The 17,614-nt window shown below is 38.3% G+C and overlaps 1 protein-coding gene across 1 annotated transcript in view; it reads left to right on the plus strand.

Annotated features, from left to right (window-relative positions):
• RAB3C (RAB3C, member RAS oncogene family) overlaps positions 1–17,614 on the plus strand; it is a 119,496-nt gene that overhangs the window by 93,302 nt on the left and 8,580 nt on the right. Inside the window, exon 3 of the mRNA XM_085326461.1 lies at positions 12,983–13,107. Within this exon, the coding sequence (XP_085182587.1) occupies positions 12,983–13,107 (125 nt within the window). The remainder of the gene's footprint in view (positions 1–12,982; positions 13,108–17,614) is intronic.

A 17,614-nucleotide genomic window follows, 5' to 3' on the forward strand; every position in this document is an offset into this window, starting at 1 on the left:
TTGGGTTAGTTCTTGGGTTTGCAAAATAGACAGAAAGCTTGTCTTCTCTTTGAGTACATGTGCTTACAATTGCATCTGCTCAGTGCTTACATAAGAGCTCTTTCTGGGCATAAATAGTTAAATGAGTCATACAAAGATAATTGCTGTAGCACTTAGTATCTTTACAAGGTAGTCATACTGCTTGTAAGTGATCCACTGAATGACATTTTCCTTGGTTAAGTCAGAGTCCCTACCACCACCTGGTTTGTAGAATATACGGATTCCTACATCCCCTGTCCTTGTGGCTCCACATTGGGGTTTCCACACAGCTGTGATGGGGAGACAAAGCAAAGCCGAGCCTGCACCTGGGGCCATGGTTAGGAGGATGTCCATAAGTTTTCCACACTGAAAATTTCTTTTCTGCGTTGACAATTTCTCTTCTGCCCTGCTGTGCCCAAATCTTCTCAGAACTTTTCAGGTCCWCTCCAAGCTCTGGTCCAGGGGAAGAATCACCAATCACCCTGCCTTGTTCTGTCCCACTATGTCACCTAGTAGGCAACAAGATTAAATGCATCACTTCTTTTCTCCACCTACCTTCTTGGGTTTAGACTGAGACCATATGGAGGAGTATGAGGAGAATAATACTCTGTCAAAAGCAGAGAGGAAAGAGGAGATGCCCTCTGCTCCTTCTGAAAAAGCTACCAGACGGTGGGGACTCTAAGAGGAATGTGGACAATGAAGTTGATGGCAGGATACAGTGCTATCATTCTAATTTCCAGGTTGGAAAAAAAAATCCAAAATCCTAGACTCTATGCCTTTTGTAGTTCCACAGCACACACACAGGTGGACTTAACWGTTCCTGAAAACTGCTGCAAGCAAAAACCTGTGTTTTTTCCTTTTTCAGTTACAGGAAGTGAACATGCCTTAGGGGATCAACATTGGCTAGAAAAGCTTCATATCAACAAAGCTTAGATGAGTTGGCTATTTCTGGAGTGTTACTAGCTCTGGAAAAATCTTTCTCTGGTATGAAATAAGTCTACTTAGTGTTTGTTAGTTTATGTTTGTAAAGTAGAGGTGTATGGAGAAACTTCATCTGATCCTGTTGTTCAGTAAACAAATCTTACAGTCTGTCAGTGAATTCTGTAACCTTGGAGCATGACAACCTCCAAAGTTGTAGGCGAGACTCCTCAGAATAGATTTAGCTGTTACCTTGCAGTCACCCATATCCTCGTGAGGCTACCTGTTAGTCAATGGCAAGAAACAGGCACTTCCAGCTTTTCGTTTCATTCTAAGGCAGTTGGCTGGAATAGACCAGCTGAATTGTCCCAGAAAGACTTCTACCAGGCCATCTAAGTCAGAGTTGTGAAGAGTTGTGACTCTTGACCTGTGCAGCTCTGACAAGAGAAATCTCTAATAGAGATCCAGTTATACTGGCAAAAGTTTTACTGCTTTACTTTGTTTACCTATAGGATCATGGTTGGCAGTGCATAATACCTTATYACATTCCCAGGGCAAAATACAGTTTTGCTGATATAGCTATGTCCACACTGGAGACACTTTGCTGGTAAAGTGCAGTCATTTCCTGTACTCCCTGCCTTATAAAGACCTACTGTCTGACTCATTCAGTCTTAATTGTTTGCAATTGTAGGCTTGCTCTTTCTTTCTCTTTTTCCTTTTCTCTTTTTTTTTTTTTTTTTTTTTTTTTTTTTCCTTTTTCTGGAAGAGTGCATGGAAAATGTTTTAACCTCTTAATTTTCCAATACACTACTTCAGGAGTTTTACATCTTGTTATCCCCTGGGGATACGGAACAATTTCACTTTTGAGCTCTGATTTTGTCACACTAGCCCTTCTAAGCTATCTGAAGATTCCTGTCTACCCAAAAACCTATTTGATGCAGATTCTGTGTCCCCTGAGAGGTTCTCTATTCACTGAAGGCAAAAGTGAAGTATCAGTAAGACAATATCAAACTTTTAGGTTTTATCAYCAGAAAGAGGCTATGGCCTTAAAAATATGTCAGCAAAATATGGTTTAACCGGCATGCTTTAAAGTGCTCATGGAGGCAGTTTGAGATATACTTTAATTTATGGCGGTTCAATGTGAGCTCTAGGAGAGGCTTAGACTATGTCATATTAAAGTATTATTTTGTTCAGTTTTTGGAAGTGTTAGAATATTTTCAATCTAATCTCCAAATTCATAGCGAAAGGGTTGTATTCATGCCTGTATATGTTGCTGACAGCTTCTACCATATTCCRGATTTCTTTTTAGTTCTGCCTTCTGGAGTCAGGGTATCACACTACACTTTTGTTTTAAGAATTGTGATGCAGAACAAAACTGGAAAATAAGAAAGCTAAGGATTAAGAACTCCAGAATGTACATACATATAAATGCATATATGTACACACATATGCAGACACAAAGTCTTGTGACTGGTGAATCACTAGTACATTTTGAATGATTACACAAGACTTTATTTTTATGATTTTTTCTTGCTTTATTTCAAATCATCAAAGTAAAATCTAGCGTCCATTGACTCCCATCAGCCTCCATGAGTCAGCAGAAATGTACTTGCAGTTTACCTGAGAATTCAAACTTGCTCCGAGGGTGAGTCAGCAGGACAATCCTGCCACCCTGTGACAGGCGGTAAGTAGACAGTGAGATGTTTGATACTGTTGTTGCTTGCTGCTGACAAGCCTTCCAAAATAAATTTTGTTCCAAATAGCAAAATGTGGCCAGTAGCTTATAACTTACCTTCAGGATCTCAAAGAAAAGATATATATATGTAATTATGTAACTCTCATTCCTCTCATTAATCAATATAATTTAACAATGGGATTAAGGTAGTTGCCTTCATGTCAATTAGTTATCAATATCTGTGGAAAAAGGCAGAAGCTCAAGTGTTCAGATGAAAACTAGGCCACAAATGTTCTAACTCACAATTTCAGACCTTGGATCTTTTGCACTTGCAGCTATACAGGTAGTAGTGCAAGGACACAGTGATGAAATCACATTTTTATACCGTCAGGGTTCAAGTACTGTTTTGAAAGATTCCTTTGTTCTGCCTCCAGGGGGTAACAAAATATGCAACTTTAAAAACAAAATGATGATAGAATTTACACCAACTCTGCTGTAAAATGTACAATTACAGAAGTCACATACTTCAGTGTTTTAGTAAAACACTCAATAAGGTCTTTCTCAGCAACAAAAAGTAAAATGCTTATATGATAGCACTGCAACATGGCTTGCAAGCTGGATGAATCAGGCAGTATGAAACAAGGGCAGTATGTGATAATATATCACATGTGGCATTTATGACCTAGTTAGCTTTTTCAATGATTGAGATTAGGTCTAATTTTTTAACTGCTTCATTAAGACATTGACACAGGCATTTTAGAATACATTCTGTGTGCATTTGAGCGTGAGTTATGTATGAAAGAGGTTGTGCAAAGTATTGATACAGATAACCCGAAATGATCTAGCAAGATCAGATAGAAGCAATAGCAGAATTCATTTAAASTTGAAAAATGAAACCTTAAACAATAGAGGAAATAAAATCCAAAGCAGTGTATTTGAGAAATGAGAGAAACTTGGAAGGCATTCTTGGCAGATTGGGAAGGAAGTGATTAATGACTGCAAATATGAAACAAATTTTATAATGAGATATGACAGTAAAAAGTCAGTGTCAATACAGAATTCTGGAGAACTGTTTGATGAGAAGTTTCCTAAAATAGGGACTTCTTGTTGCCAGGTACTTGACCTGGAGGAAATTTTCTGAGGAATAAAATACATAGGAAATATGAATCCACATTTGATATTTAAAAGAAAAAGCACAAATGAAAAATAAGTCACCCTGTGAGACCCACCTAAGTGCACACTTTACTGCACTGTGCCTGTAAAAACTTTGTTATCATCAGAATACTGGTGCTGTGCTGGTGCTGTGTGGGGCTGAAGAAAGGAGGCTGAAAGAACCACCACAAGCACAAGAGGGACTTTTCAGCAGAACAGGACAGTCCAAGGTTAAGGGGACCATTGCTGGTACAGAGAAAACAGGAGATACTGGATCCGAGTGTTTATGACCAAGAGGATCTGCTCAGCTTCAATTTTCCTCACTTAAATATCTTTTTTATTTCATTTTATATTAAAAGCACATCACAGCACAAAAGAAAAACAGCAAATTTGAGAGGACATACATGTGTGYCTGTATCTGTTTCCTGATATATATGAATAAAAAACAGTAACCAAAACCACATTTTAAAATGACAACAAATTGCTCATCTATTTAAAAATACTGTATACTCAAACAGGCATTGTAGTTGCTTTCAGTAAATGTATCCAGTATTCCTTTCTCAATATTATTCACAGCTATGTTTTTCAAATATGAAAGAAGAGTTAGGATCAGCTGTATTGATTAGGGTCATTACTCAGACTTCCGAAGACAGTCTGTGCAATCAACATAAATTGGTGATTAACAGGATCATTTATTTGGAAGCATCTGGAACATGAAACCATGGGGATAATCAAAAGATCTGCGAGTGCAGACTGTATTTTACCTTTTATTGTTTCCATGAATATTATTTTCCTTGTAAATACTTTCTTCTGTCTCCTTTTATTCCCTAATCTTTGATGATTGTGTGCACTGTGCATGTCTAGTAGGAGCTTTGAAGGATGATAATTTAATGGTGGGTTTCTCAGTGGAGAGAAAATTAAAATGTACAGCCTTTTGTCTGTATGGCGAGTTGCTAAATCACTTTCCACAGTATGACACAGCTTGCGGCATTATATATGACATAAAAACTCTTCATTAACATGTATCGTTACTGTGTCCCACTGTGAAAAATGTGCTGTGTTAGTTGGTCTACTTATAAGTAAAGCTTGTGGTAGGAGAGGATTTTGTACTTCTGGGAATAAGATATAAATATTGAAGTGTATTTTATATAGTTTTATCATGACACAAAACATGCAAAGTAAGTTGAAAGATCTCTCTGCCTTTAACATCTTTCACCATCCTTATTGTCTCTTCGCTACTATCTGCGTAAGCTTTAACCAAGCAAAAGGCCTGGAAAGAATATATATATATATATGTATGTATATATAAAATACACATCAGAAAAGGAAAGAAGTTCAGTTGACTATGGCTGCTCCTTTGCCTCACCGTTAGCTGTTTAAGTGCCAGCTGCGGAGTGCTGTCCGTACAAGGTACAGGGAAAGACCGGACCTGGTGGGCTTTTCTTCTGAAGAGGTGGCCATCAGAGCTCAGGCACAGGCCTCCACAGGAGGAGGGATACAGAGTATAGTGCTATCTTATAGCACAGCCTTTTTCCTTATCGTGTAGTAAATGCATAATTGAGCTCCTGCTACACTGGTTTTCAGAAGTAGTTTCAAGGTGTAGATGACAGCTGGGAAGAAAGCAGGATGCAGAGATTGTGCCAAAGATGCAAAAATTAAGGACATCTGCAATCTGATTTATTTATACAAATTAAGTGTGCCCTGCAAGCTTCCAGTGCTTCATCCTAACTTTGACTAGAAACATACCTAAGAATTACAATTTGAACATGAATCTCTTTTACCCACGCTATGCTCATTTTTTACCATATACCATCTATCCAATGAACTTGCATTTTAGTGTCAAAAGTGAATCTTCTTCTGATAACAATAGACTGTTATTTCAAACAGCATTGTACAGACAAGGCAGTGAGGCTGATTTGTGGGCTATTAAGAAAATTATGTGTATATTACACTAAAAATGAAATGTAATTCAATATAGTACGCAACAGTGGATTCTGGATGGGAAGACACTTCTTTGGGGAAGGTAGGAATAGATAGTAATGGTTGATTAGAAGGAAAGAAAATCCTGATTGATCAAGGTCTGTGATACCTATCTGCCATCACAGACACTACACAGAATTAAATAGTTAGCAATCAATGACAAGTCAGACATAAGAATAAGTGTCATAAAAACACAGACAGTGCCAGGTCCTACATACCTACTGGTCCTTTTTTTTGAAGGAGGGGTAACTACACTTTTTGCAAAATGAGAAGTGACATTTTCTTGCATAAAAATCTAATACGTAGGTTAAGAGATTAGCTCAGTTTGACCCAGCAAAAGAACTGGAAATACGTTTTGACTCTCATTATGTCCTATCAAGGCTGAAATGTGGCATGTGGTTTTCTGAGCAAAGTTATGGCCTCAGAAACTTATAGTGGAGTTTCTGTTAAGACTGCTTTTCTGCTTTGTTCCCTGGCAAAAGTAAATTTATTTTCTCTAAACTGGACCCAGTTTCTACTGGAAGATGGAAAACCTTAAAAATTTTCTTAATGTTCTTAATGTTCGKTGTAGTGCTCATTTTGACTAGTCCGCTGGCTGAAAATGAATCCAAACTTCATTAGTGCCACTCATCACATAGCTTCTGCAGCGTCGATTTATCTTCCTTGAAGGGAGGGTTAAGTGTGCAGCCTTTCACTGCAAGCTGTGCACGCTTAGATTCTGCACAGGGAAGATAAAGCCTGTCAGAAGGAAGTGATGAGTCATTGCTATTCTTCTGGTTTCTTAAATACAGACTTACTTCAAAATCATGAGGCATTTTTCAATTCATTTGCTCTTTAATCCAGAAAGAAACTGTAATGAAGTTTAAATAATACCTGACAGACCAAATCCTGTCTGTCCTGGCCACTATTCATGTGTCTAGGTCTGTCGCAAGAGTAAAGGGGTTGGTATATCCCATTTTTGCTATGACATCCACTTCTTCCTGGATCCTTTTCCCTTGCTGCTGTGTGGTAATGAGGATAGAAGAAATTATATTTGTTCTTTTTTTTTTCCTTTTTTTGTCCCCCTTCATCCATGTCCATTACTCATTTTTGACTGGGACACCTTAGCCTATTCTCTATCATATATCAATAAGCACATTAAGTCAACAGAGGCCTGGTACCACCACTGAAAATCAGTAGCAAATTCAATATGYAATCATCTATCCAGAATAAGAGTAAAGATGTACTAGCTTCAATCCTCTAAGTGCAGAGCATASCTTTGCCCAATTCCCCATTACTATCACAGATTCATCTACCTTAACTTTCTATTACGATAATTATTTCCTTTATTGATTGATTTTCATGGTTTTCACTAATTACATTAATAATTTTAAAGCACTTCACAAAGGCAGAGTGTCAAAGAATTTGTGTTAGTCATACTCATTGAGCTTATTTGGCCCTTGCCTGGAGCATGCCAGAAAGATCAGACATCAGTGTTGCAATAGTCTGTGTTTAAAAGTGGCAGGTATCCAAACTTTTCTTGTCAGTAATTGAAGAAGGAAAGATTCTAAGCTTTTTCTCAAAACTAATTCTCTTTCTTAGGGCTATGAATTTGCCCAGCTGCTAATAAGTTCAAATAAAATCTCAAAAATGTTACAGTCTTCTTTTTATTATTACTAATATTATTACTAATTATTGCTACTATATTACTACTATACCAATATGCAAGTCCATAAGAAGTCTAGTACACAAATCTGTACCCAAAAGCCTTAGGCTGTCCCAGGACCTATCTGCCTTGTTTTGGCTCTGAGTAATTCAAATTCTTAAAATCTAGCACTGTTTTCAAAATCTCAATCAGCAAGTTGAGTTGGGGTTGTGGGTTGGTAGATTTATGTGTTTTGGATGATTCATCTCCCACTAATAGTGGATTATTCTGGAGAACAGATGGGAGGCCTGAGGCCACCTCYCCCCCATCCCTCCCTGCTGCAGGGTCTGAGTGCCAAGTGCAGAGCAGCTGGTACACAGCTAGCTTCCAAATGACCACCAACACTGAACATTGCAATGATCTAATGTGCTGTATAGAATAATCCTAGACAGGCCCCATCTCCATCATATCCCCAAGTGGAGGGTAAGCAGGATAGAGAGAGATACATGGCTCTCTATAACCTATCAGGCTCATTGGGAGTAATAAGAGTTTAGGAGGGAGTAAAGGAGGGCATGGGGGAAAAAAAGGGGGCATATGATATGCATAGAAGTACAGAAGACATTTGGTAATAGGGGGATGTCAGACCCACCCCATGGAAGAGGCAGATTAATTGGGAAGCATGCTAAAGCGCCTTCCAGACCAGAGCAGGAAAGCATTCCTAACATGATCCCATGCCCTGAAAAGGCAGGACTAGTAGAGCTTTCCCTTACCATCCCAGTCTGTGTGTGGTGTAGGGAACTGTGCCAAACCTTCCAACATCATAGGAAGGGAATTTGGAGAAGGGGGAAAGATACTCTCCATTGCCTCAATTACAGAAGTAGAATGGTTTCTCTTGAAAATGCTGGAGACAGACCTTCTTGCTCCAAGGCAGCCAGCTGTTCAGCACTCTCAACTGCAAGTAAAGGAAGGAAGTTCAACTTCATATTTTCAGACAAACCTCCAAACTCATCAATGCTTATCTGAACCTYCCTTTCCCCCAAAACTCAGATAACTGAAAAAGTTTTGGAGTAGGTGGAATCCTGGAATCCACCTCAGCTGCTGACAGTCCATGAAGGAGCTTTTGAAGCATCATGCTGGGCACAGAGATGAGAGCGTTTTTCAGAACAACCAGTGAGCTCAACACCACAGCAGCTCTGACAAATTAAAAGGCTTTGGTTTTAAATTGGGAGGGGATTGTTTGCTTGGTTTTATTTTTCTTCCTGGCAAGATGCTGCATTCCAGTTAATTGCATACTCCTTTCTGAAACCAGAACATCGGAAGTACAACATGTTCCCTAAACTTTCTGGAATAAGCATTATACATGGTCTCTGCTGGAACACTTTCATTAGGGTGATTCTCTGCTGTGAGTTCATGTGACTTATTAYATCTAAAACTCCCATAGAAACTAGCCCTGTTAGAGACTGTAACAGTCTTTGGAGGGCTCTGGGGCCAACCTTTAGTGCATGGATTACCACTGCTGCTAAAATTCACATTCCTGAGAGATTGCCATGTACATACTCGAGTTACGTGTGAACAAGGAAGGGGGTTTGGACAAAGCTAAGCACTGCAGCAGCGCTACCATATTGTTCCATGCTAGCTCGCTCGGCTTCCAGCATCTCAGCTACCTCAGCCAGCTCAGGCTGGGTATTTCTGAACCACAMTCCATCATGCTGTGCAGATATTCCCTGTAACCTGTCTACACATGCCCACAAACCTCGTAGTTACCTGGATTATTTAAATTGTTGCATCTGCAGAGGTTGGGGGTATACTGCTGCATGTAGGCTAGGTCTCCTGCTTTTTTTGAAATGTTGGTTCTTTAATAATTGGTTTCAGTTTCCTTTCTAGAGCCAAGTTCTTTATTCAGCTGATTCTTTTATAGGCCTCACGTAGAATCTTTTCTGAAAAAAGACTTAGGCCTTTTGGCTCTTACCTGATCTTTTCCCGAAACACAATATTCTGCAATATAGACCTTTTACTTGCTATTTCATCTCTTACATGAAGATCCTTTTCACATGTTTGGTTATAACTAGAACTGAAGTTTAATTTTTCTTTGGCAGGCTTGGAGGAGTAGTCCATGGTAATGGTATCTTTGGTCTTTATAATGATGCATTCCTGGCATGCATTGTAATATTCGCTTTGAAAGCTGCGTGCTTATAAAAGATGAGATAACAGTGGGTAGCTCTGCCTAGGCAACATTGTTATTATTCTCTCTTTCAGTAAATGTCAGTGTTAGAAGTAGTAGCAATATGAAATCTTGTCGTACTCTATTGATGTAATAAGCAATATTTTCAGAATATTTTGTAAACTAACAAGTATTACATGGCATTTCCTAGGGGCAGAACTATGTAGAATGTGAGTACTGAAGCAATGCGTGTATGGACATATGACAATGTGAACTGCTTAATGTTTCCATTCCTTTAGATGTTTATTTCAAACAAAGTAGAATTGCAAAACTGCCTTTTGAGCCATTCTTCACAGGTGATTTCATTCCATTAAACAAAGAAATAAACCTACATATTATCTTTGAGAGTTTTCTGTTCTGGCAGTCCAAAACTAAATTCATAGATATAACTTTGCAGTACTTTGAACCATTACTGCAGAATACAGTATCGGTTTTAGATGAGAAAATAGCACTGCTTTAGTTGGCATTCAGCATGCTTTCTTCAAATAGGGAATATGTCAGAATTGCAAGAGAGGAAGAACAAGTCTTGCACTGATTACTAGAAGTAATGAATGGATCATTGCACGGCTGCAATTATCTACCTCTCTGGTATCTATATGTGATAAAAATTCAAGCATGTTGTAGATTGCCTGCCCACAATACAAGTAGAAAGTGAAAGATTTACAAGGTAAATTCCTATTGACACACACCAGGTCAGTGGGACTGAACAAGAAGTAGTGTATTTAGCCTGCTGCAGACATCAGCTTTGCCTTTTCATATCTTTAGTCTTCCTGAGGCTAGCGTTCTTTTTGAGGGCAATGTTATGTGTTTTTGATTAGTCAGAAGTCAGATTGGTCACCTGAAAGGTCGTGTATGCAAGAGATGGAAAAATTTGTTTTTTTAATGACTTATGTTTTGGCTTTTGTGGAGAACTGTGGAAAAAATATATAGAAGCCATTAGTGCAAGTGTGTATCAAAAAGAAAACACAACAGTGGTAAGCCTATTAAATTATTTGAATACAATCGCCTACTGATGCAGGATTGGGTGGGGATATATTTGACTGTTTTTTCACAGTCAGGTATTTTTGCACAACAGAGTCATTTGCAAACCGTGAGCTTTTGAAATCATTATCAAGAACAAGAACTCTTTTCCTGATGCCCTAAAAACTCCTTAGAAGATGAGACATAAACAAACCAGATTAGAAATCTAAGAATAACACAACTGGCTTTGGGAATGAGAAGCATTTGAATGCACGGGTTCACAATTTATAGAATGAAAATTGCAGCTTGCTCCRTTTAAGTGAAAGATTTTATATTCTTAAGCAAAGAAACTCGAGTATGGTTTGTGGAGCCTACAGCTGCAAAATAAGGCCGAATGAATCCTCTTTACGGTGGTGGGATGACAGTTCTTCAAGTTTTATTTCTTCAGGATTTAAGTTTTGCAGAAAATGCTGAAGTAAAATTAATTCCTTCAGTGMAACCTAGTATTTTTACTACATATTTTGCTTTTGAAACATCTTCAGTTAACTGCTGGCATGAGCTGTACCAATTGTAGCCCAGCTCATAACTGATCAAAACTGAGATCTTTTAGAGTCCCTAATGGATTGTCGTGCTATTATGTTTGACTTACTAGTATTTGCAAAGTTGCTATGGTGACGATTGTAGCTCCAGTAAAAAAGTTATAATAATCCTATTTTCTTTAACACAAATTCCATAAGATCTCAACATGGTTCCAAAAATGCATTTCYGTCAAAATGCATGCATGGTGCCCTCTTTTCTGAGCAATTGTATCTTTAGTGAAATGTAAGTGTAAAGGGAGTTCTAACCTCTGCTTTGGTCATAGTACCTTATGACAGTCTATTCAAATTACTGGGTTTTTTTGAATAGCTTTAGAATAGCAAATTGTCCATTTCTTGAAGGAAAAATCAGAGCAGACCCTGCTGGGGAAGAATCCACAGTATAAAATGCCTCGGGCTTGCTTCAGATTCTTTTTAGTCATTCTGGTGAAGCAAAGCAGCCCTAAAGTCAGTCTGACCATGCCCTTTAATAGTCCTCTGACCTGTATTGCAGACATATCCTATGCAGCTTTAAGGAGAGCTTCAGCACACTGATTTGATTTATGCCAAGGAAGCCTGAGACTGTCTTATGGGTACAAAAATTGCCTGTAGAAGCTTTTGCCCACAGACCCACACAGATCAGCTTTCAAAATACTTGTGCAATAGATTTTTGAAGCTGTTGATTCAGAAGATTTCATCTTCTCTCACACAGATCTAAGGCCCTGATATGCAGCAGGATTCCCTTCCGATGCACCTTCTCCTAAGTGTGTAGTTAACCTTGTCCAAGGAGGGATAGAGCTGCTCATCACTGACCTCTGGAAAAATCTCTTTCTCTCCTCATTGATTGTATGGGGTATGAATAGATATTAACGTCCTGTCAAGCACTTAAATCAGGAGCCTAAAGCCAAGGATAGTGACAACATTTTCTGCAAGACACAGAGTATTTTAGGTAATAAGGGTTATATTTACATTGAAGTGCAGGTTCTACTCTCAGTTGGAAGGTGGTAGCTAGCAGCATCACTCCCYGTGAGCCTGGAGCCAGGACATGGAACCCTCCTTCCTAAAAGTAGGTCCAAGTATCAGCAGAGTGGTGGCAGTCAGTTGCTGAGATGCTAGGAGTGTGCTCCTAAGTTGCCCATGCATGAGCTGCGTCCCATTTAAACTGCAGAGAAAGCTTGGTAGGGTGAGCTGTTTCTCCAGCAGCACTCAAGGTCCTCATAGTGTTTCAAGACCTGGGATGCTCCTATTCATCTGTATTCAAGGTTAGGGCCTGAATAATTTAAACGAAAGGTAAATTAAAGTTCAAACTCAGCCCCAACCATGGCTTAATGTACAATGTAAATATTGCTGTCATCCTGCTAGATAAAAGAGCTATAGTGGATTGTGCTGGAGAGAAACAACAGAAGGRAAAAAGAATGGCTTTGAAGTTTTGCTGATAAATTTAGATCCTAATTTTAAAAGGTGAAAGATAAGATATGAACAAGCTGTTGATTTTGTTTCAAAGCTCTGGTTTTAGATTATAGGGTTTGCTCAAAAATGTAAAAATATTTTTTCTTTACTATTTGGGAGAAAGTGTCACAGCTTCTTTCTAAAAATAAAGAAATGCTGATGGCAGGAGAAAACTTGGAAATACTGTCTTGTTTTAACAAGGAAAAGTAAGGCCTGTGTTGATACTATTCCTGTAATGGTAATTCCTAACAGGTAATCCTTATTTTATTTGAAATCCAGATTCAAACAGAATCACGTTAGCCTGGACATCAAAATCAGTATTGTTTTGTTTGTCTTGTTACAGTTCTGTTTGACATTGATTTGAAGGAAATTTGCTTTGCTTTGACTTCTCTCTCTGTCTCTCTTTTAAGGTCAACTCAAATCAAAACATACTCTTGGGATAACGCCCAGGTTATTTTGGTCGGTAACAAATGTGACATGGAGGATGAGCGGGTAATCTTCACTGAGAGAGGCAAACATTTAGCAGAGCAACTTGGTAAGACAATAAGTGACAAAAGCTTTATTATTGTTTGTAACARTGCACAGCATATTGCTACAGTATTTGTAATGAAATGTTCGTGATAGTCATTGTAAGGAAATACAGCCGTACGACACCTCTGTTTTGTTTCTGCAGGCTGAGGTCTAAACTCCACTTGCTGGTKTTACTTAAACTATAACATCATTAGGATGGGCATGTGTCTGGTGATGACCTTAGGCGGGACTGTGGCGTGCCATCTAAAAGTGCCCCCAAGACCAGCTCAAAGCTGGCTTAGACTAAGGGCATAGCTCATACAACCTCCTTTATTCTGTTCCTTAGATAGAAAGTTCATTACTGACTTTGAGATAAGCAACAAAAGATTGTACATATGTATGCAGATATAAATAATATGTTTATGTAGGTGTAGGCATATGTAGATATGTTCTAGCCAGGGAAAGAGGGAAAAAAAAAAAACACTAAGAGAAGGATTAGTTACCAGGAAAGGTGAGTGACACTGTTTCTTCTCACTCAAACTCTGGGGGGRAGCTTTAGAAGTGAGAGAATAAAAATGCCAATACGGAAATGGAGGCTTCAGTCTAGCTTGCCTTTTGGAACAGATACTTAGATTTTGAGGGGAAAAACATTCTTCCATTGGCTTCCATTGACTGCAACTTATCTATGTCATAAGCCAACAAAAGCCAGCTAGCTCTAGTTTGCCTGGGGCAAGGTGTTGTAGTTACTATTTTTTCATCATGTAATCAGAATCAAAATGGAATTAATTTTAATATAGTGAGATAATTCCGCTTAAGAGTCCCATCTGTGCTGCTTTGCAAAACACAAAAAAGAAGGGGAGAGGCAAGAAGAGGACAGGGCAGGATGTGGCAATGGTGACAGAGAAGACTTGACAGCAGATTATGTCCAGATAAATTGCTAACATTGGTGAAGAACTGGATTTTTAAAATTGTTTGTAATAAAACAAAATAGTTGCTATAGCAGCTACTTTAACAGGAGATACTTTTCTTTGCAGAAATACATACTATGCTGTATAATACTATAATCTGTTCTTCCCTCTATTAGCACTTCTAATATTTTTTTCATTTTAGGAGGAGTTAGGAAGGTGTATTGAAGGAAAATGGGATCCAAGTATTGTTGTAATCGTATATTCTAACCCCAAATTTTAAAGATGCACTAAAATGTCTGGCACTTCTAAGTCTGCAATGTACATTTTGAAGAATTATTTTTTTAAGTAAAACAAAACTAATCTGAATTTCTAATCTCCAAGCTGTTTATAGAAAGGTTAATGCAGTGAGTTGACAAGCAATCCCCAAGGTCATGAATTCAGCAAGATGAGAAGAAACTTCTGATGTTAAACAATCAAGAATCCTCAGCTGTAATAACCAATGATAGCAAAGAAGGGTAATGAGATACATATCAAAACTCATGTTTCAGGATTTAAAGTAAACTCTAACCCCTGGGATTTAGAATTGAATCTTTATGGAAGTAGATTATCCTGTATTCCTATCATTATCTACTCTGGGGGGTTCCTTTCTCTGATATATCTCCTGTGGCCATCTCAAGGACAGAGTACTATGTTGGATGTATTCTGGCTCTGATCCACTAAGCTGTTTGCTGTATTCAGAGTGAACATACACACATGTGTGTATGGCTTTTTGTACAGCTACAACATTTCTTAACTCTATTCAGAGATCATGGGAGATGATGGCAGAAAAAGCAGAAGAATGAATTTCCTTGAATTTTAGTAAGTGCTCTGACCATGTGGGTCAGTTTGAAGGGCACTGAGTTGTGTCAGATATTTAGGATAGTCCTTCCTTTGTCTGCAAGTGAGTTGATTAAAATCTCTTGCAGCCAAGTTTTTAAAATAACAATATAGATTTTTGTGTCCAGCAAGACATTTTAGGGCTATGTGGGCTCTTTGAATGGTACAGTCTGTAATGTTGATTATAGGCACAGTTATAAGCAAGCACAATACGTGTGAGTGCTGTACAAAGAACACACTGTGAAACATTGTGTTCTTAAATGATGTTTTATTTTGAGCCCTGGTTTATTTGAAGTCACCTGGAAAATTAGTATGTATATTTTAGGTCAGATTTTCAAAAGGTCAAAAAGAACATTGAGCATTTAGCCCTCTGGAAAACATTAGTGTCTTGTTGAGAACGGAGTTATCTGAAAATGTGACTTTTTTTGTAGCTGCTGAGCTCTTTGAAAAGTGTGGCCTTCAATTTTTTTTAAGAAGAGGTATTCTTTTTTTTTTTAATATTAATATTGGTCTATTATCCAGGATAATCCCCAAAATGTGGTTTAGATCAACTGACAGTAGGTCTGCTTACCTGCTAAAGTTTGGCTAAATTAGTCAAGTGTCACTTCTTGCCAGGAGTTCAGAAAAGAGATAAGAAACTGTTTACGAAATAGATTTCTAAAAATTATTTGTCAGAAATTTTCTGATCAGATCCAACCTTGAGCATATTTTTACAGAATGTTTATGAAGACAGAATTTGTCTCATTTTCATTTTACATTTTTTTAAAGCTTGTTGTTAATGAGCATAACAACAGCACTGCAGATCCTGGGATCAAGCAGCTCACTACCTTACTTGTAATAATGGCCAGAGGCAGGAATCTTGGAAAGGGTGTAAAAGGACAAACATAAAGTGATACTTTCCCAGACTGCAGCAAATTGTGTTCAGCGGTCTCATAAGCCAAAGGTAGTATCTTTGTATTCAACATAATTTTTAATTTAATTTCTTTTTTTTTTTCTCGTGGATTTGTCCACTGATTTCTTTGAAATCATCCACTACAAACTTTAAATGTGCACAGTTTCTCTATCATCTGCTTTTGCTTTGAAACTGCTACCTGCTGGTTTCATTTTGTGTTTCTCAATGTTTATAATCTAAGAAACACTGAACAATTGTTTCCTGTTACCTGCCCTGTACACTGTTGATTTTAGATGCCTCTGTTACACCCTTTCTTTTTSTCCAGGCTGAAAGTTCCCAGACTATTAAATTGCTTAAAATACAAAAGCCACCTCATATCTTAGGCATTCCTTGTCTCCCTGTTCAGTAACTTTTGTAAATAGTACATTCTTTTGGAGAAATTAGTTCATGCTTGTTTAACATATTAGCATCATAAAAATGAAAACAGGTGGATCAAACAAGTGCARCTGAGTCATGTAACTACCTCATAGAGATATCGTACTGAGAAATCACAGAAATGTGACAAATCTGCCAGTAGGGGGAACCAATTAATGTAATGTTAATATTGATACGAGGATCACAAGTCATCATATTTAAACAATTTTTTTCAGTAATCACTACAGAATATGGTATGGAACATAGTTTATGTGCCATTCTGTCACTTCATAAATGTTTGTTCTGAGGTCTACATGTATTTGTTGCTTAGAAAAACAGTACAACTCCAACATAGTCAACACTAACATKCTCTAAAGCATTTTAGTAAAAAAGGTTGGGAATTTCTTGCAAGTAAAAATGCATATATACCTACCTGCCTACATTACTCAAACAGCTGTCAGCCGAGTTCAAAGCTTCATACGTTCATAAAAGTTTTGTGWCATTTGTCAGAACAAATACAAAGAGTGACTCATGGATGGCATGAATTTCTTGATTCCTTTCATTTGTGGTCTGTATGCTATATTGCAATCTATATTCTGGCAAAGGCTTAGCAGGCAGAGGTGTGGGCACAAATTTTGAGTAGACAGTGAGTAACTGCACAGGCGCATRGGCAGTTGCATGTGTAATTTAATACACAGTTTCCCAATTTACTTACGCCATTTTTCTATTATTATGCCTGAAAAYTATGTGCATAATTTTATTTGTGTTTTTGCTTTTGGTTGCTCATGTGCTTATTTACAACTCAGATTTTCTATACATATGCTGAAAAATGTAAATATTTATTAGTTTCCAATTGCAAGTTCTGTCATAACAAGGTACATTATAACTTTAAGACCCAGGCCTCTAATRTTGCTGTCACATCTAGTGTGACAACCCACTGAAATCCATCTCTGGCTTTATTTATTGTCTAGCAATTTTCAGGGCAGCACCGTGCACCTCCCCCCAGATTTGCTGTGCCTCCACATTTCATGCACTCTGCAGCCCTGGGTAACCTCGTGGCTGACCTGTCTTATACATGCAGTAGGAAATTTCTGCGAGCACCCARAAAACTGCTTTTGAGCATGCCTGAAGTCACATTCACTTGCGTTGTAAATGTATCCTGGCACACACTGTCTTTCCCAGCAGCCATCAATTGGCGTCAGAAAACAAACCAAAATGGGCCCTTTCTGGGAGAGCCCTGACATCCCCCTGAGCAAGGGGAGGCAGAAGTCAACCTCTGCACGGGGTTCTGGGTGCCTTGGAGGGCTGGGYGCACCAGGTGCTCTGGCCTCAGTAACGTCCTGACCTTCAGTGTGCCTCCACAGCTTGTCACTCACAAAGGTGGTCACTTTATCCCTCAGTTTTTAACACACATATCATTTTTCATGGGTTTTGTTTTGAGG

The sequence above is a fragment of the Rhea americana genome, unplaced genomic scaffold, assembly GCF_003343005.1.
Source record: "Rhea americana isolate MKP2758 unplaced genomic scaffold, rheAme1 scaffold_13, whole genome shotgun sequence".
Taxonomy (NCBI): Eukaryota; Metazoa; Chordata; class Aves; order Rheiformes; family Rheidae; genus Rhea; species Rhea americana.